General features: G+C 42.7%; 2 protein-coding genes across 3 annotated transcripts; one reads left to right on the top strand and one right to left on the bottom strand.

Moving 5' to 3' along the window:
• Nucleotides 1-33: 33 nt before the first annotated feature.
• On the top strand, nucleotides 34-8,777 carry TRMT13 (tRNA methyltransferase 13 homolog; the record flags this gene model as incomplete). Of its 2 annotated transcripts, none has more annotated exons than XM_082227949.1 (11): nucleotides 34-177; nucleotides 1,176-1,222; nucleotides 1,314-1,380; nucleotides 1,826-1,888; nucleotides 2,843-2,912; nucleotides 3,917-4,023; nucleotides 4,643-4,810; nucleotides 5,098-5,164; nucleotides 6,270-6,344; nucleotides 7,037-7,448; nucleotides 8,117-8,777. In XM_082227949.1, 11 exons carry the CDS (start codon nucleotides 34-36, stop codon nucleotides 8,310-8,312), a joined length of 1,416 nt encoding a protein of 471 aa, XP_082084075.1. In that variant the 3' UTR covers nucleotides 8,313-8,777. The 2 variants fall into 2 exon arrangements, with proteins under 2 accessions (XP_082084075.1, XP_082084074.1); XM_082227948.1 differs by having other exon boundaries at nucleotides 2,840-2,912.
• On the bottom strand, nucleotides 8,459-19,804 carry LRRC39 (leucine rich repeat containing 39). Its single transcript, XM_082227976.1, has 9 exons — nucleotides 19,656-19,804; nucleotides 19,134-19,298; nucleotides 18,598-18,703; nucleotides 16,664-16,820; nucleotides 15,134-15,270; nucleotides 11,933-12,078; nucleotides 9,705-9,857; nucleotides 9,344-9,483; nucleotides 8,459-8,594 (listed from the first exon to the last, which is right to left on the bottom strand). Exons 2-9 carry the CDS (start codon nucleotides 19,292-19,294, stop codon nucleotides 8,545-8,547), a joined length of 1,050 nt encoding a protein of 349 aa, XP_082084102.1. The 5' UTR covers nucleotides 19,295-19,298; nucleotides 19,656-19,804; the 3' UTR covers nucleotides 8,459-8,544.
• Between the last annotated feature and the right edge of the window lie 319 nt (nucleotides 19,805-20,123).

The following is a 20,123-nucleotide window of genomic DNA, read 5'->3' as shown; positions in this document are numbered from 1 at the left end:
AGCGGAGGAGGAGGAGGAGGAGGAGGAGGCAAGATGGCGGCGGAGGCTGCTGCCGCCGCCGCGCCGGTCTCCCCTCAGCCGGGCCGCTGCGCCTATTTCGTGGTGCGGAAAAGGCGCTTCTGCAAAATGGTGCCGGCCCGGGGCAAGCGCTTCTGCGGCGAGCACGGAAGCCGCGAGGTAGTCGCTTTGGAGGCGGAGGGCGGGGAGGAAAGAGAGAGAGAAAGAAATGGCCTCAGCTGGAGCTCGTTTCTCACCAGGCGACGTGGAGGCAGAGGGAGAGATTGGCAAATAGCTAGTTCGCTTTCGTTCTAATAAACAATGACAAAAAAAACCCCACCACCATCAAATGACCAAAATAAAAACCACGCCGTCAATAAAGACACCCTTCGTTCCAGAAACGAGGAAATAATGCGCTTTGCACGTGCTCAGAGGCACGGTGTTACTTTGCGACAGATCCACCACATGTTCAGTAGTTGCAGATTCCTCGTGGCTTCGTTTATCTCCATGCTGGATGAAGTCTTCCATCTGATGCAACACACACATATCCTTAGTTTTACTTTAAATTAATATTTATAGTGGACGACTTGTAGGCAGTGTATTTTCCCAGGAGTAAAAACCCACACCCTATAAAACTGGAAACTGAAATCTGGAATTCTGTGCAATGCAATCCTTTACTCAGTTGGGAAAGCAGGAGACTCTTAATCTCAGGGTTGTGTGTTGGAGTTGGGCAAAATCTTCCCCGCATTATAGGGGGTTGGACTAGATGACCCTCAGGGTTCCTTCCAATTCTACAGTTCTATAATTCTATGATGGCATTTTACCCAAAATTAAGACCTATTGACTTCAATGGGACTTGCAGCCAGGTTAATGTGTATATAGGACAGCAGTCTGAAACAGGTCATAAAATAAAAAAGCTTTCTCTTTTACACATGCTTTTAAGTAAAACTTGTTTCCAGGTAATGTTTTAAGGGTTTGAGTGCAAACTGCACACCCCATTTTATGAAAGCCAATTTTGATTTTGTATTCCGTTCCAGGGTGCTAAATGCAGTTTAGAGGACATGGTCAAGTCCACTGATCTCACTGGGGCCACTCTCTGTATAACATATAACAACACAATCCATTGACTGCTAAAGTAAACACACAGTTTTAAAGTTAAAACTTTTTTTGCCACTCAGGAAGAAAATGGGAGGAGAAGAATTCCATGCCCTTTGGATCCGAAACAGTAAGCATGCTTAATAGATGTTTGCACGCTAACTTTTTGTTTTGAGAACAGTGAACAGTGCTGTTAGATTTCTTTCTGTTTCTGCTTTTAGTACTGTATATGAAGATCAGCTACAAAAACACTTGAAAAAGTGTAATTCAAGAGAGAAGCCAAAGCCTGTGAGTGTACATCTAATGGTTTGAATGAATTAAACGGGGTTTTTAATGGTGTCTCTTAAGCAAAACTGCCTTCTGCAGTGATGTTACTGCCATTCTTCCTTCTGATGGTTCTCCAGTAAGATAAAATCTATGTGGATTTGTTTGGGTGCTGTTTTTATTACAGTTATGCAGACATGGTTTATGGAGTACTGGGTTCTCTTAAAACGATGGATATAAAAGTCTAAGGCAGGATGCTCTAAACTGAGGTGGCCACTAAAGTTTAAAACAGGGGAATAAGAAGAATGGCATCAAAAGAAAAATGGAAAGGGGATGGAGAAGGAACTCTTTCAGTGAACCTTTTAATGAAAGGCTAGGTAAAACCATATAAACATACTGAAAAAGTAATTGTATGTTGTCCTGCCATAATTAGATTTTAACATGATGTTTGTTCCACAATTTAATTAAGGTCTACTATTCTCAAGATATTAATGCAGGACTGAAAGATACGACAGAGTTGCCAGAGGAGCAGGTGAATGATTAAATTTTAATATATGATGTTTATTGCAAATGATAGTTGCAATATGTTCTCTGGTGCAAGGATACTGCCTCTTGTAAGTGCACATTTCCTTGTGTGTCAGTCATGGTTCTGCAGCAAGATTTATTAGCCTAGAAGACAATCCAAGGGGTTTAAACATTGATCTTAGCTGACCCGTATCTTAAACCTCAGTATAGAAAAAGCTGTTTCTTTAGTTTTGGTTTTGGACAGAATCATATGCTGCTGATCATTTGAGGCACCACACCCAAAGGGCCTTTGTTCAGATGACTGCATCCATCTTCTTATATGTGCCATTATCTTCTTCATCCATTGTTGCTGTGGCTGGCTCTGATGAAAAAGCCTAATCCTATGCGTTTTTGCTCAGAAATATATCCCACTAAAATCATTGGAATTTACCGGTACTTCCATGTAGATGCATGTAGGACTGGACTACAGGTGCTTATGAATCACACCAAGCAGGATCCACTGAAACCATAAATAGCATATGAAAAAAGAGCACCAGGTAGGATGTAACTGACAGTTGCCCAGACAACCAGGTTTCTAGATGTGTGTTCACATTTACTAGGTACAGTTAGAAACATCAAGCTCTCCTCCTCAAGGCTTTCCATACACTTCAGTTAGAATGTGTAGACAGGCTGGGAGAATTGCACCATTATTGCTTCTGCATTGAATTCCCTTTTATTCTCCTTCGCGAATCACTACATTTTTTAATTGGAGAGAATTTGAGGATCATGCCTGGGATGTCCGTACGTGATCCCTTCTTCTTGGTGACCAGCACCAGTCTAAGGGCAGGTGCACCTTGTTTGAATCAGATCAAATTTAATACTGCTTATTTGAGGTATATATATATAGGCTACCCTTTTCTTTTATAAACAGAGAGAAAAGAATAAACTTTGTATAAGTTTCCTTTTGTGTACCCTTCAGCAGGTACCGATTTCTGCGCTGTCTAAAGAAGAGTTGGAGGACTTAATTAGAAAGCTAAGAAGAGCAAGTAACTGTGAGTCTGTTTTATTTTTATAATAGATTATGTCGGGTGTTGAGGAAATAGAGTAGAAATAATCCTAATGGTCAAAGCCTAATATTTTTTGAATACAGTAGCACCTCGGCTTACATTACCCTTGGGTAATGTAAACTTCGGGTTGTGAAAGCGGCAAACCCGGAAGTGTTTCGCTGCGCATGCATGCGCAGAAGCACTCTACTGTGCACATTCACAGAAGCGGTCCTTCCGGTTGTGGAAACCTCGGGATCCGACCCGAGCTCCAGAACGGATCCTGTCCGCAACCAGAGGTACCACTGTATGTAAGGATGGAACTAGAAAACCTTTAGACACCGACTGTTTAAAATATTTTTGCTGTTCAAAATTGTGTACTCTTATATGGTTAGTAACTTGGTCACAGGAGGGTACAGTGTAGTGGGTCGATGGTGCTCACCTGACACCTCTGGTCAGTTGTGTTGCTGCTGTTTGCAAGAGATGGAGGGGCAAGGAAGCGGGGGCATTGCTATGGTGCAACTGCATTGACAGGGGTGCAGGATTTGCTGCATAAATGAGTTGGGCCCATGTTGCCTCTTTCCCCCTCTCCATAAGCAGCAGTGGCACAACCTGTCGAGGTTGGGAGTTGCAGAGCCCCATCATGTCACCCATTACCCTTCCGTCTACAAGATGCACCGTATTTTTTGCTCTATAAGACGCACCAGACCATAAGACGCACCTAGTTTTTGGAGGAGGAAAACAAGGAAAAAAATATTCTGAATCCCAGAAGCCAGAACAGCAAGAGATCCGCTGCACAGCGAAAGCAGCGATCCCTCTTGCTGTTCTGGCTTCTGGGATAGCTGCGCAGCCTGCATTCGCTCCATAAGACGCACACACATTTCCCCTTACTTTTTAGGAGGGAAAAAGTGAGTCTTATAGAGCAAAAAATATGGTATTTACCTAGAAGGAGGTTCTTTGTGACTGCCTTAGTTGAAACTCAGGCAAGGGATAATAATGCTTTTCCTCTTCAGGTATAAATTATGTACTTAAGGACCAAATCCTCTCTCACCAAGCTTTACAAGAGGCCTTGAATGACCCCCAAAATGGAGAGGTGGCTTTTAAGCATTTGAAACAACAGGTGAGTACTCTTAGCGGTAAATACTGACTTTAGCAAAACTTTCTTTTAAATTTCTGGTTGATAAATGTCTTGGAAGTGTTAGCATATCTATATATTTTTTTTTCTGAAATTGCTCTGTGCTTTATGGAGCTTTCATTTACATTTGTTTGTAATGAGTTTGGACATTAAATAAACCCGTGAAATTCTTTAAAAAGTAGATGCCCAAAGAAAATGCTCATAGTATCATAGAAACCAAAAATAGGTTTGGCTGCAATTTCACCAACTTTTTTTGGTGCGTGGGTATGATTTGCAAAGCAAAGGAACTGTTGTAGGTACAACGAACACACATACTACAACCTGTTCTGTTGGCTACACTGCTTTCAAGCCTAATTTCAGCAAGAAGAGGGCCTCTGTGGGTGCATGTCATTGTGGGTGCCACATAGATGACCCCCCTGCATGGAATTACCAGAATATGCTCAAAATAACAATGCAATAATTTAATCCTGCAATCCATTAGTATGGGCAGAATCAGAAGTAGCATTTTAGTAGGTGCTATGGAAAATTCTTCTGATTGTTACGTTGATGATAGTAGAGAGAATTGATTTCGCTGAGCTGATAAATAATCTTTTGACATCTGTAGGCTTCTATATTAGGTAACATGGAAAGACTGCATTTGCTTGAACCTGGCAACTGTTTTGTTGAATTTGGAGCAGGACGAGGAAAGCTGTCCCACTGGGTGGATATAGCCTTACAAGATTCTAAAGATGTGCATTTTCTTCTTGTTGAAAGAGCAACTACTAGGTTCAAGGTAAGGCAGTATTGCAAGCCTTATAACCCCACCCCCAGGGGAAGCCAACTCAAGGGTTTTTTGTTTCTGTTTTTTACAAAAAAATAAGTTTATCAATAAAAAAGTAAGGCCAAATCTAAACTTGTCTGTTTTAAAGTCTTGCCAATAACAGCATTGCAGCAGAAAAAAATTACTGGAATTTTTACTGAACATTTTTTTATTTCATTTGTGAAATATAACTGGAATTTGCCAAGTAACTCTTTTAGGAGGCAATTACTTCATAAATCTTTCTTGTTGTTTTTTCACAGGTAGATGGTAAGCATAGAAAAAATTGCTTTGAAAGGCTTCAAGTTGATATCCAGCATTTGTGTTTAAGTAAGTTACTCATTCATTTAACATATGCTTCACTTTGACAGTAATCATTCTTTATGAACTCTGTGAAAGACAGTGCAGAAAAAAACCCTGGTGATTTTAGAAACAGTTAAAGCAGGATCAGTCCTACTAAACTGAGATTTGAGAACAAGTGTGGTGCAAGAGCTAGAGAACAGGATTTCAGTGGCAAGATTTTATATACTGTTAGGTATATAAATACAACTTTTCAAACCCATTACTAGACACTCCCCATTTGTATTCCTTAAGTGTTAATAATCACAAAGCAGGTCAGATACACAAATCAATTAGAGTGTTTTGGTTTCATGTGCATTACTCTACACATTTGGATTGCCATCAGTGAACTAACTTCAGATTAGTCCTCTGTATATTATTTTTAGAATATTTGTTTGTGGCTAAATGCATTGCACTGAAAAACTTGAAGGCACTGTATCCACATACAGTGGTACCTCGGTTTTCAAACACAATCCATTCTGGAAGACCGTTCAACTTCCGAAACGTTCGAAAACTGAGGTGCAAAGAGCGGTCTGCCAATTAAATAGAGAAAATTGTGAAAAACAACAGATACACACAGCGGAATCCATTAGACTTCCAAGGCACGTTTGAAAACGGAAGCATTTACTTCCGGGTTTTTGGCGTTCGAAAACCAAAACGTTCAGCGCCGGAGACGTCCGAAAACTGAGGGTACCACTGTATAAAACTTGATACATTTGACTAGGAATGTGTGTTTGAATTGTTTGGCATCCTTGACCAGCTTACTAAAGGGGTTGGAATAGGGCTATTGCCATCACATCCTTATTGCTTATGGGTTTCCCATAGCTGGCTTCAAAAGAGCTTGTGAGATGGGCTTTTGATTTGACTTACTTATGTTGTTAGATTTGATACTCTTATGTCCTACTGTGCTCTTTTTTTGGTAATCTTTCTTTTAAAAACCTTTCATCACAGTGTCTCTGGCTGCTCTGTGGTTGGACCAACATGTAATTTGTATGTAAAAGCATACGATTTTCAGTTTTGATTTTCTTCTGATTGCTTGATGCACGTGTGTGTCTGCAGCAGTCAGAAACATGCTAGCTGGGGTTCTCTCTTTCAGATAAGGTCCCCGTTCTTGTGAAAGAGAAGCTGCCTGTGATAGGAATTGGAAAACATGTTTGTGGTGCGGCAACAGGTACAAGACTGTCCTAGTTGGTGAAGAGAGAGGTGTTTGAACTATACAGTGAGAAGTTATCGCTGATTAAAATCACACAAGCCCCAAAGGGGTCACATGACTTGGCGCAGGCTTTGACTTTATTCTGAGAATCAGTATGTCATCATCTCTCCTTGGTATATAGCTGAACACGTTGGATCTGCTTAAAAATATTCACGGAAATACAATGTAAGGCCTTGTTTCCCAAATTTGGGTCTCCAGCTGTTTTCAAACTACAGTTCCCATTATCCCTATCTTGCTCACTAGGGATGGTGAGAGTTGTAGTCCAAAAACAGCTGGGGACTCAAGTTTGGGAAACACTGATAAGGTAACAAAATAAAGGAGATTAAGGCAAGTTAATAGAACTTACCAAACCCTTTCATAAATAATTGTTGTACTTCTTAAGCTGCAAGCCTTCTTACACTTAACTTGGGAGTTGGAGTCCTGTTGGGTTGGGCTGCTAAGTAAGAATATAGCTTGAAAATGTTGCACCATAAATTTGGCACATCTGTTAATGAACCAAGTTTTTTTAACTGTTGTGGATGGAATCAGGTGAAAAGATGGTTCAGACATCAGAAGAACATGACCAAGATGACATAAATGTTACAAGTTATACATTATTTCTATTGCTCTTTGAAGCAGCCACAGTTCAAACAATACTTTTGTGTTCACAGATCTTGCTTTGAGATGCTTAGTTGAAACATACACAAAACTGTGCGAAGGCGAAAAGGAGAGCCCTGCACCTAAACGCTTTAAGAGCAATGAAACCAGCATAACTTCTAATAATTCTCGTGAATTGCATGGCAAGCCTATAGCAGACAGCTGGAGCCCTGTGGCTGGGGTTGTTATTGCCCTGTGTTGCCATCATAGATGTGACTGGAAGCATTACGTAGGCCAAGACTTCTTCACAAAAGTAGGACTTGGGGCGATGGAATTCAATTATTTTAAACGGATGACAAGCTGGGCCACTTGTGGCATGAGAGAAACTGAGAGGAAAAGCTATGCAACTCATACAAAGAATGAAGAACAGAGCAATGAGACAGAAGAAGATGACCAAGATGAATACAATGTGGATAGCCTGCAAGGGTACGTGATCCTTTTCAGCACAACAGATTATTGAAATAAATAGGTTTTAACGTTCTGCATTTGATAGTCATTCAGATATGTAAATTAGGAGTATTATTTTCCCTTCCCAAATGTATTTTGTAATTTGTTGCAACCTAAAAGGGACACGGGGGTTAAACCACAGAGCCTAGGACTTGTCAATCAGAAGTTCGGCGGTTCGAATCCCCACGACGGGGTGAGCTCCCGTTGCTCGGTCCCTGCTCCTGCCAACCTAGCAGTTCAAAAGCATGTCAAAGTGCAAGTAGATAAATAGGTACCGCTCCGGTGGGAAGGTAAGCGGCGTTTCCGTGCGCTGCTCTGGTTTGCCAGAAGTGGCTTAGTCATGCTGGCCACATGACCCGGAAGCTGTACGCCAGCTCCCTCGGCCAATAAAGTGAGATGAGCGGCACAACCCCAGAGTCGGCCACGACTGGACCTAATGGTCAGGGGTCCCTTTACCTTTACCTTACAAGATTTTAAAGTAGATCCAAGTCCAAAAACGTAAATTTGTTCGTCTTTAAGGTACTGCATGACTTTTAAGGAATTCTGAAGTCACCCATTTGCATTGCAGTGCTCTAAATCTGATGTCCCGATTCCTTGAGATGTTACAATTGCTGTATTTAAAAACATTTTTTTCCTTCTGGTTTTAGGGTGTTAACCACTGAGGACCGAAAGCAGATAGGTCAGCTTTGCAAACTGTTGATTGATCATGGTCGGATCGAATATTTACAGCAGAGAGGATATGAAGCTGTGTTACAGCACTATACAGATCTCAGCGTGTCCTTAGAAAATGTACTCTTGACAGCTGTGCCATGTCAGTCTTCATTAACCCCCTCAACTGCTTAAAAGCGAGAGGACTTTAGAAAAAACTGGACACACAGTCTGCAGAACATGTCTCCTCTTCTAACATCCAGTATAGAGCTTACCAAATAGCTAGAGGTTTTTATAGCCTCCTCTGGAACCAGAAGAAAGAAAACATCAACTTAGTCTTCTTCACTGAGAGAACGCCTTTGTTTGGAAGACATATTCTTGTGAACTTCCAGTAGCAGTGAAAACTCAGACTGGCAAATATTTTTTTTTACTTTTCATTGACAGCAGCACCAGCTAGCATACCACCTTCCATGTTTTCTGAAAGAGAAAATATTTAATGGAAGAAATCTACATGCCAAGAAACTTACATTAAAAAAAATAATGCTGGCAACTTATTTATAATCCTATCTGTTCACCATATCTTTTTGAAAGGTTTTTTTAAAACATGTTTTTATACTCTTTGCATTATGTGTTTGCATAGAATTAAAGTACTTAGCTGAAGCCTGTTGAGTATTTTATTTTCCTGCTAATGGACTGTAAATTAAATTATACCTTATATGTAACACATAGTTTACTTTTTCATATGTTTATGTTTTTTTTTCTTTTAAAATAGCAGCTAGAGGCTCCCACATCAGAACTGGGATTGCATTGCACAGAGAGTGAGCTTTGAACCCTTTCTCCTGTGCAGTGAAAACCCTTATTTCTGAAGCTGCAATTTGCCTCAAGAAGGGGTGATTTTTCACCAGAGCTTTCATAGCTGTTTCCCCTTAGAAAATCGTATGCTACAGGGGGGTGGGGCAGGAAAAATTAGATAGCACATGCAAACATGCTGACAAATCTAGTAATATATTAGTGTTTCCCAGCCTGCCTTGACAGCCCAGAGAGAAATGCCTTTGTTATTTGTTAAAAGTAGCGCCAACAATCTTAAGAAGGAATATATTTCCACCTTGAGGAAGAATAAAGATTAGAAAGCAAAAAAATTACAAGGTTGCATCACATGAAAATATGCCATTAGCATTTGGTCACTGAATTCAAATATAACTTTTATTTTAATGGTATAAAGATACCTTTTCTGCTGAGCGACTCCTGAATGTATGCGTGCATGAACTGAATGCCATACAGTTCCTGTTCTTCTTCTTCTTCAGGATTCTCACAAGGGGGTAGTGTTACCTCCAGCTTCAGTGGATTGTCCCTGAAGTTGACGAATCTAGTAATGCATTAGAGAGAAATTCAAAAAGCAAGAGCTGTTTCAGGCCTTAAAATCGAATCCTTAGGTGAAATGGTTTGCAGCGAAGTTTACTGGAGTAGTTATGTGCTCTTTGAAACCTTATTAGACCACTTCCTTCACAATATTAAGGCAGCAGTGTGGTTTTGTGTGTCTGCCTATGAATATGAACATTGCAGGCACAGCGATTGCTTTCCTCTCACCTCAGCTCCGTCATGTCCTTTAGGCAAGCAGGAATATCTTGGAGCTTGTTGCTGGTAAGGACAAGCGTGCTCAGATTTTTCAGGTTACGAATGGATTCGGGTAAATGAGTTATTTCATTCCTTTGGAGCCACAAAGTATGTAGGTTTTCAGCTCTGTGAAGTCAAGCAGATACCTTAATTATGAAGAAAACCACTTGGCTATATATACACATTTCTCTACCCCCTGTAATTTTTCATTGTGGTGGTAGTAATGAAGGCTGAGCATGGAGTGCTATGAGCAATTTCTCTGTGGTATTCGATTACGGAATCTCTGGCAGCTAGCTGAGGATAAAAACTGTATTTTTCACTCCATAAGACACTTTTTTCTTCATAAAAAGTAAGGGGAAATGTCTGTGCGTCTTATGGAGTGAATGTGTGGTCCCTGGAGCCAAATTGCCCAATGGCAAAAAGCAGATCATGCCTTTTTTTTTTTTTTTTTGAAAGAGAGAAGTAGGTGTTGAAACAAAGCCGCTAATCGGCAAGCAATCTGGAGTAAGATAAGGGACGCTAGCAATAAAGGAGGCTGCCTGGGAGTGGGGAGGTAAAGACAGCAAACTTGCAAGGAGAGGAGACAGGAAGACTAAAGCAATGAGGAGAGAAATTAGAAGAAAAGGAGGAGCAAAAAAACTGTTCCAGCTCAGGAAAAGACACTAAGGCAAACAAGAGGAAAGGGAGTGTTGAAAGGAAGCAGCTGATCGGTAAGGGATTGGGGAGGGAGATAAGGGAGCTAGAGATAAAGGAGGCTGCCTGAGGCGGGGGAGGTAAAAGCCCATGGATCCTCAGGATTTTTACATTGGGTCACACCAAATTTATCATCAGATCACATAGCATGTCCATGGCTACAGCCTGCACCAAAAAAATCACGCACCCACTGTTTCGTGGGGCTGCAATGGTGCAAAAACGTTACAAAGCACGGATCCACATGGATCCCTAGGATTTTTGCATTAGGTAAAGGTAAAGGGACCCCCTGACCATTAGGTCCAGTTGTGGCCGACTCTGGGGTTGCGGTGCTCATCTCGCTTTATTGGCCGAGGGAGCCGGCGTATAGCTTCCGGGTCATGTGGCCAGCATGACCAAGCCGCTTCTGGCGAACCAGAGCAGCGCACGGAAACGCCGTTTACCTTCCCGCTGGAACGGTACCTATTTATCTACTTGCACTTTGACGTACTTTAGAACTGCTAGGTTGGCAGGAGCAGCGACCGAGCAGCAGGAGCTCACCCTGTCACGGGGATTTGAACCGCCGACCTTCTGATCGGCAAGTCCTAGCCTCTGTGGTTTAACCCACAGCGTCGCCTGCGTCCCCTGGGTCACCCCAAATTCAGCATCAGATCACATAGCTACAGCCTGCACCAAAAAAAATTACGCACCCACTGTTGCCTGGGGCCACAATGGCGCAAAAACGTGGTTACAAAGCATAGATCCACATGGATTCTCGGGATTTTTTCATTGGGCTACCCCAAACTCGCCGCCAAATCACATGTCTGTGACCACAGCATGCACCACAAAAATCATACATCCACTGTTTCGTTCAGAATATTTTTTTTTCTTGTTTTCCTCCTCTAAAAACTAGGTGCATCTTATGGTCAGGTGTGTCTTACGGAGCGAAAAATCCGGTATCTGCCTGAGATCTTGAAGAGGTGGTGCTTGTCAGGGCTGACAATATCAAACCATAGTTTGAATTGGGGGAGGGTAAACCCTTGCAATAGTAACTAACTATAGCATTTCCAGGGGAGAATATGCCCCCCCCCAAAGTCAGACAGTCATGCCAAAATTGTTTTGTCATTCACCTGTTCACCCCTCTCTGCACAACTCACAAAGGGGGATTCTATGATGCTCATCAATGTATGAGCCTGAACTGCTAGCTTGGTTTGCACACCCTTATATTTAAGGACTCACCTGGTAGTCATAAGCATTCAGAATTTCATGCATGTAACTGAATAGGCTGGTGGAGAAAGAATGGGCAACTTGGTTTCTCTGCTGGCTGCAGAGGAAACAAAACCTGTTCTGTCCCACGACCAGCAAGGACTTGTTTGCTTTAGGATAAATGGTACAATAATACAGCTTGCCTATACTGCAATATATTTCAGTTTTTACTATCTAGGTAACAAGACATTTCATTTCAGTAAACTTTGATTGTTACCAATAAATACTGGAAAGCGGCAGGAATTTCCCCAAGGTTTGTAATTTACCTGTCCAGATCCCCAGGGATTTCTGTAATTTTGTTGCTCCCCAAGTCTAACCATTCCAGGTTTGGCATATCCAGGATGACTGATGGGAAGGTGGTGAACTGATTCATACTCAGATCTAGGTGATAAAGCTTCTTCATGTTGCTGAGCTGGTAAAAACGCATAAGTATCTCAGTGATAACAACTTTATGAAGCATGCCGTGGGCTATAAACACTGAGGAAGCGTTGGATCCAATTTTGGGCTCTTCTGTGCAATAAACCAGTAGTGACTCTCCCTATCCCACCCTAAATGAGGTGTGAGAGATCACAGGAGATACCTGGACATAAATCATGTTGCTTCTGTCATCTTTAATCCATCCTCCCCATTGATCTTTGAAAGGAAAGCAGAAGTCTAGGGTCCTAAGCATTGTATCACGTGTGCAGGACTTAGCTCAGCAGGTATCGGGAGTGAGCCAGCAGTAAACCACAGCATGCAAGCTGGAGTTAATGCTTTATTAGCAAGAACACAGTCTGCACAGACGTGGCAGAGAGGCCTCATGAGCACAGCAGCTCATCCCCGGTAGGTCTCGTCCCATGGTTCAGTTGCCAAGACTGAATGTTCCTGCCTTCCCTTGCTTTTCCCAAGCAATTGGAGACTGCTGTGTGAAGTCAATCTCTCCTCTGCCCTTTTAATGCCTCTCTTGGTTCTGGGAAAGGGGAGGGGAGCAGGAGGGAGAGACACTCCAAGGACCTTCTGGCAGTTCCCGGACTGCGAGAAGTGTGGTTATAGGGAAGAAGAAGAAGAAGAGTTTGGAGTCTCAAAGCGGCTAACATTCTCCTTTCCCTTCCTCCCCCACCACAAACACTCTGTGAGGTGAGTAGGGCTGAGAGACTTCAGAGAAGTGTGACTGGCCCAAGGTCACCCAGCAGCTGCACCCAGTTCACCAGATTACAAGTCTACTGCTCTTAACCACTACACCACACTGGGAACCAGGCAGAGGGCCTTCTCGGTAGTGGCGCCCACCCTGTGGAACGCCCTCCCATCAGATGTCAAGGAAATAAACAACTATCTGACTTTGGGAAGACATCTGAAGGCAGCCCTGTTTAGGGAAGTTTTTTAATGCTTGATGTTTTATCGTGTTTTTAGTATTCCGTTGGGAGCCTCCCAGAGTGGCTGGGAAAACCCAGCCAGATGAGTGGGATATAAATAATAATAATAATAATAATTATTATTATTATTATTATTATTATTATTATTATTATTATTATTATTATTATTATTATGGCTCTTCACCAGCCTAACTCATCTCTGCCTCTTGGACTCCCTCCCCAGCTTCTTGATTCTGGACTTCTCTCTGACACAGACTCTCCCAGTTCACTAAGCCCTGTTACCTCCTCAGCTTCCAACACCTCTTCCCAGTCTTCTCCTTCAGCCCACTAAAACATCCTGCCACTCCCAGGGCTCTGAGACTTCTTCCCTTTGTGGTTCCCCAACTGCTTCCTCCCACCAGTCCTCTGCGTTCAACAAGGACATAGACAAAGCTCTGACCTTACTTGTGCCCTTGCCAGCTAAGCTCCACCACCTACTTGAGAAGAATCATATCTAAATCAGTGGCACCAGGGCCATGTGTCGGATATAGTCAGGCAGGCAGCTTACTCTTGAATCTAGTCCAGTATACAATACTGTAAGAAAGATGAACCACAACAAAGGGCCGGCAGAGCAGGTGTCTTCGATAAATAAATCGGCCCTGTTTCTATGGCAATGGCTCGTTTGTTCTCTTTCTCCGTTTGACTTTGTATAATAAGCACATAAGCCTGTGGGCGTTGTGCAAACAGTATGAAAGGGCCAACACAGAGTCCCAAGATATTTTGGTAGAGTGACAAGGGAAAACCAAGCCTGAGAATTTCTGCAAGGAAATGTAACACACAAACGGCTGCAGAGCGAGCTAGGCAGAGCCATGTCAAACATTACAAAACGGAACGAGGAAGTAGAAGCATGAGTAACCTCTCTGGAAATAATGAATCTCCTTGCAATAAAATCAAGAGGAGGATGTCAGGGAACTGCCATCAGTGACGGAGGGAGAGAGTAAGCTCCAGAGGGATCCCAGAGAGTGTCCCGGGATTGGGAGAGGCAGCCCCTCTTCTGGGGAAGGGAATCAGCTTAGCTCCAGGGGAGAAGGGGGGCAGATGGGGGAATCAGTGAGGCAGTCACATGACTCCTTGCTGGGGACCAGCGGGGAGAGGAAGGGTCCTCCGCTGCCTACGCCCTCCTTGCGCAGAATGCTTCTGCGCAGGGAGAGTAGGAGGTGACTAGGCGTCAAAGAGATTCTTTGCTGGAAGAAGTTTAAGAAACGCCAACTGACGAATTCTGCCAGCGATTGAGACAGCCACGAGTGAGTGGCTGTCCAGACAGGAAAGGTTCACTCAGGCAAGCCAGCCAGGTGTTGGCACAGGCTTACTCACGAGCAACCCCTAGAACCATTAAAGATAATAAACAAATCATTTGCGCTGCCTCCTTGAACCGCTTTGGCTGCAACATTTAGGATACTGTCCTAAGCATGCTTACTAAGGAAGAATCTCCATTCAACACAGTGGGGCTTACTCCCGAGTAAACGTGCATAGGCTCGTGCTGTTGTGTCCTATGCCATCTTATAACAGGCTTCCCACCTTCTCACAAATACAAAAGGGAAATCTCTTTCTACTGTGGAACATGCATGCACCATCTTTTAAAATTTTGTTTCTCCTTCAGAACTATTGTTCTACGTGGTGATGCATGCAGTTAACCAATGGTAAATCAGTTAATCAACCGATATTCCTTTAATCGGTCAACAGCCCTAATTGTACAATGGAATGTGATACTAGGGGATAGCTCAAAATGGCAGCCCTCGCACCAGATCTTTGGGATCTGTCGTTGAGCTAACTATTGTGCAGTAGTGTCTTTATGAGAAATGGCGTACCCACATGGCGCTGTACATGCAGCTACTGCAATTTTGACCATTAAAAGGCTTCCTCAATGGTGTGAACTGTGACAGCTACATTAAATCCACTCTCACGTGGTGTCTCCATGTTGGTGCCACCTGGTTGCAAGGGAAGGGAAGGGCTAAGTTGGCACATGGTGAAGGAATAGATTCCACATTGGTTACACTGGTATAAAATGGTAATCGTAAGCAAGTCCCTTGTCCCCCTTGGGATCAAAGAAACGGAGAGAATATGGTCTTTCCAAACCTGATGGGGAAGGTCACAGATGTCTCTGTTCACTGCCAGCTCCAGTCTTTCTAAGCTGACACAGTTGCTTAGCTCTTTAGGAACAGATTTAATTTTATTGTAACTGAGGATCAGCTCTTGGAGATTTGACAACTGGCCTGCAAAAGTTACGAATGAAACAAAAATGGGTGATAATGTGCACTTGTTAAAAGCTTATTTTCCAACAAATAGCTCTCAGTTTGCATTTCTTAGTGCAGAAAGTATTGATCTGATGTGTAGATATCTTTCCTATTCTAATTCATTCAAGAGGGTTCTGGAAGCTTCTCTGTATGAAAGAATCTTAATGTTGTTTGGGTTATACCTTCTGGGAAGCTGGTTTGAACTGATTCTCTTATCTCTTCCAATTAAGGTCAAGCTGACTATAAATATAGGCCAGAAGGAGCCTGGGTTTTACTTTATTTCTCTATCTCTCTTCCTTCTGGTGTGGTGTTCTGTACATAGTATGCTTAGTGCTAAGGTTTATTATGAGTTAAGTTTATAAGCTTTTATAAGTGCTGCAACTGGATTTCTTATGGACCATGCCATAAGACCTGAATGTACTGGATTTGTGACCATTATGCTCATTTGCCTTCAGCACAAGTAAAGCTCTGCTGGATGAAGTACTATTGCCTCTGGTCTGGGTTTTTTTGGGAAATTCTGCTACATGTTTTAAGGCAGGCATGTCCAAAGTCTGTTTCGGGGGCCTAATTCAGCCCACCAGTCAATTTAATCCAGCCCCCATGGCAGTATCTGTCCTGGGGTAAAATCTTAAAAAACCTCAGGAACCTCAATCCTAAAAAACCTCAATAACTTTGGGGGTAAAATTGTAAAAAAATCTGAACAACTTTGGTCGGCCCTCACACATATTCACTTCATCAAATCTGGCCCTCTTTGAAAAAAGTTTGGGCACCCCTGTTTTAAGGTTTTCCTCCACACATACAACAATAGCATCCTCTGGAAAAAAAACCCAGATGAAGACATCAAGAAGGTGGATGCTTTGGAGGGGCCATCTCTGATAGATTTTGAAGGCTCTCTCAATTTTATCTTCAAGACTGTGGTCCACCTCCACAGAGACCATACAGGAAGGCCCTCTCTGTAGGAAGCTATTCCAACAGGAATCCCAATTTATTATTACTTTATCTGACTTGTATACCACTTTATATCTCAAGCAACCTCAGAATTATTTACGTTTCAGCAAAAATCAACAGACGGTGCATTTTAAGCAAACAGTAGTACCTCGGGTTACAGACGCTTCAGGTTACAGACTCCGCTAACCCAGAAATAGTACCTTGGGTTAAGAACTTTGCTTCAGGATGAGAACAGAAATTGCCGGGAGGCGGCAGGAGGCCCCATTGGCTAAAGTGGTACCTCAGGTTAAGGATGGACCTCCAGAACGAATTAAGTTCTTAACCCAAGGTACCACTGCATTCTTTTCGACGGGATAAATGTTGCTGTGCAAATTCCTGCATTCCTGACTCAGAAGCAACTACAAGGTTTCATGGTTCAACTCACCGATTTCCCTAGGAATTTCTGCAATGGAATTTCGAGACAGATCTAGAACAATGAGACTCTGAAAGCGACCGATGAATTGAGGGATTTTAACCAGACCAGTTCTGTGAAGTTGCCATTCCTGGAGGTGGTTCAGTTTCAGTAAGCAAGAAGGCAGAGTCTAAATTTGCATGAGACGAAACAAGAGGGAGATGTCACTTATCATGCCAGATGAACAATGAAAATAATCCAATCAGTTTGGTGCCAAAAAAAGACCAGGAACCAATGCAAAACATATATAGCAAATGAATGGTTACTAAGAGATTTTTGTTTATACCTATGTAGTTTGGACACCTTCAATAATCTGGTACAAAGATTATAGGTAAAAACACTGTTTACAATTTCCAAGATTTGGGGTGGCAGGAGGAATAAAAATGGTAATCATTCAGTATGCTAACATAGACCGGATTTCAATACTGTATATTAAAGTCTATAAAATGCCAGACAGCTCAACTTCAACCCAAACCCTCATTACCCACCGCTCTCTGTATAATAACTACATTTGTAGTCATTGTACATTGTTTGCTATATTTATTTATTTTATTTATTGAATTTATATGCCGCCCTATAGGTCTCAGGATGGACGCAGGTGGTGCTGTGGGTTAAACCACAGCGCCTAGGACTTGCTGATCGGAAGGTCGGCAGTTTGAATCCCCGCGACGGGGTGAGCTCCCGTTGTTCGGTCCCTGCTCCTGCCAACCTAGCAGTTCGAAAGCACGTCAAAGTGCAAGTAGATAAATAGGTACCGCTCCAGCGGGAAGGTAAACAGTGTTTCCGTGTGCTGCTCTGGTTCGCCAGAAGCAGCTTAGTCATGCTGGCCACATGACCCGGAAGTTGCACGCTGGCTCCCTCAGCCAATAAAGCGAGATGAGCGCCGCAACCCCAGAGTCAGTCATGACTGGACCTAATGGTCAGGGGTCCCTTTACCTTTACCTATAGGTCTCAGGGCAGCTCACAGAACAAAATCAGAATATAAAACCACATAGCATATTGTTATGAGTCCAGCAACTAATGGGCAACCAGTGGCTTAACGAAAGGGAAGAATTGTTATTTGATGGCTTAATCTCTCTCCCTCTTGCTCTTGGGCTGTCTCACCCATCAGGTTTTGGGGAAGGTGTTGTCATTCTGATTGTCACTTTCCTCTGGCTCAAGAGACTCCAGCTTAGAAGCCCAACTGCAACCCATCTCACCCATCCCATTGGACTCAACGACTGCTGAAGCAGGCTGAGAGGAAGGTATTCCTCACACCGAAGATGAGACTAGCTCTTGAAACAGAGCGACGGCTCCTGTTCCAGGCTGAGGGCGACTGTCGCTGAAGCAACATCAGAGCTCTGCTCTCATGAAGTCTTCAGCCTGAGCCTAGCATGGAGCTGTCTAGGGTACTCCTCTGCTTGGCTGAAGTCAGAGACCATTAGAAGCAATCTGCAGCTCGAGAGCATCTGATGGAGGGAGAATGAAACTGGAAGCTGGGTTAGGGAGCTGCGGGGAGCTCAGCGCTGTTGATGTGGGAATTTTATGCAGGGTTAGTGGCTGTGCTTTTGGAAGCCTGTGTATTTCCAATGTGCTTCTGTATATTAAAATCTGATATTATAAAGGCACACGTCTCCTAGTACGCATACTAATCCAAAAGAAATGAAGCCTATTGTCCCTGGAACTCTCCTCCTCTAAGAAGAGAGGAGCATATAGCAATAGATTCAATCAATCTTACCCAACATGGTGCCCTCTGGATGTTTTGGACTACAATTCCCATCAGCTTCAGCCAGCATGGACAATTGTCAGGGATGATGGGAGTTGTAGTCCATAATATTGGTACAGCTTGGATTAAACCGATGAAGTGGAGCACTGAAGCCGGGATAACAATGTGAAATGTTTTGTTAGCAGCACCACGCAAACAATACCTTCCATTCTTCTTGTTCAATCTTTAAAACAGCCCTTCCATCTTCTGTGATAACTTTTTCTTTGAGCTTGGCCAAACTGACTCTCTCTTCCCAAACAAGCGTCAGCCTAGAAAAAGGTTGTAACATATTTAATATATAGAAGGGCTTTTTCTGTGATGAGGCCCTGGCTCTCTGTCTTCCATATTATTAGTTTTCAGACATCAACTGAAGATATTTTGAATTACCTAAAGTATTACAGTTTGATAACAAGATGCTTAATCCTCAGAAGCAATATGAGTCGGTGTTCCATTGTTTTTGAAATTTAATTTTTAGCTCATACACGTTTTGACTGATGTTTGGTGCATTTTGCTTTGTGCTTGCTGTCTATTGCCATGAGCTCCTTTGGAGTATCAGGGTATTCATAAATACCCTAAATAAACCAGCAGATCAGGCCTTCAAAGGAGGTAGTTCAACTTAATATGTTGCTCCCAATGAAGCTAGGAAATCAATTTCTAAATTGTTTTTTGGGGAAAACTCAAGTCGTATTGACAACCTACCTCTCTGCAGACCTCTGACTGAATGCCTTTTGCTTTCGAAGCTCTTCGCTTATTTTCTGGATCCTGACTTCCCAAAGTGCCTTAACAGCTGTAAATGTGCCGACACAAACTGACGTTTCAGTCATGGCCCTTCCACCTCCCGGTTCAGTGTCTGGTTTCATTTTTCTGCATCAGTGTCACATACAGGGGCGTCACACATAAAAGAGGAAAACCTGGTGAGACCTTCAGTGTCAAGAATTGTTGATCCTTGCTAACTTTCAGTAATAATAATAAATTTACAATGAAAGTGAGGGGGTTCCACAGCCTAAAATGATCACAGCCTCCTTTGCAGGCCTATGTAGTCAAGCAGACAAAAAGAGGAGAGGCGAGTTATTTATTTATTTTGGACAAAGCCAATCTCACAATTGCTCAGCAATTCAAAAGCCTGCTCCCATTTTTAGCCACAAAGCAAACAGATCAACAAATCCGTTGGTAATGCATTCACCTCAGGCGTTTTAACGGAAGCATTTTGTAATGGCTTACCTCAATTATTTCCTGGTTTTCCATGACTCCCCGATTCCTGTGCGACAACAGAAGTCGGCCGCAAACCCTGAATGCTTTGCTAAAGCCATTTACAACCTTTGTACCAACTATGGAAGAGTGAAATGCAACGCCTGACGAGTTCTAATTTTAACCCACGGCGCTGGCCGGGAATATTAAGTATTGCTGTGACCAGGTGTCACAGCCCTCTGAAGTATTTCCCCAATTTTGAATCCCTTTCCGCTTTTCAGAACTCGTCGTGTTCCTACGAGTCAAAGAAAACTCAGCTGCTTTGTACGAAAAAAGAGTTTTACTATATTGCTACTACAATACAGCTCTGATTATGATCGGTGTCACGAATTTAAAATCCTGAGGAATCCTGGATAGAAGAACTGCCAATCTGGGTATAAAACAGCAACCATTTTTTAGTAAGCAATAATGGGGAACAGCCAGAAAGGCTTGAACAGTTTA

Source organism: Podarcis vaucheri (genome assembly GCF_965113315.1).
Source record: "Podarcis vaucheri genome assembly, chromosome: 6".
Taxonomy (NCBI): Eukaryota; Metazoa; Chordata; class Lepidosauria; order Squamata; family Lacertidae; genus Podarcis; species Podarcis vaucheri.
This window is presented reverse-complemented; position numbering and strand designations above follow the sequence as displayed.

Bases quoted from the DNA above. Each gene is read 5' to 3' on its own strand.
- LRRC39 (XM_082227976.1), bottom strand. From the start codon at position 19,294: ATGAAACCAGACACTGAACCGGGAGGTGGAAGGGCCATGACTGAAACG. The intron at 15,271-16,663 runs GTGAGTTGAACC...TAACTTTTGCAG, and splicing joins AGAAATTCCTAGGGAAATCG to GCCAGTTGTCAAATCTCCAA. The intron at 8,595-9,343 runs GTATCTTTATAC...TTTCTCTTTCAG, and splicing joins GGAGTCGCTCAGCAGAAAAG to AAAACATGGAAGGTGGTATG.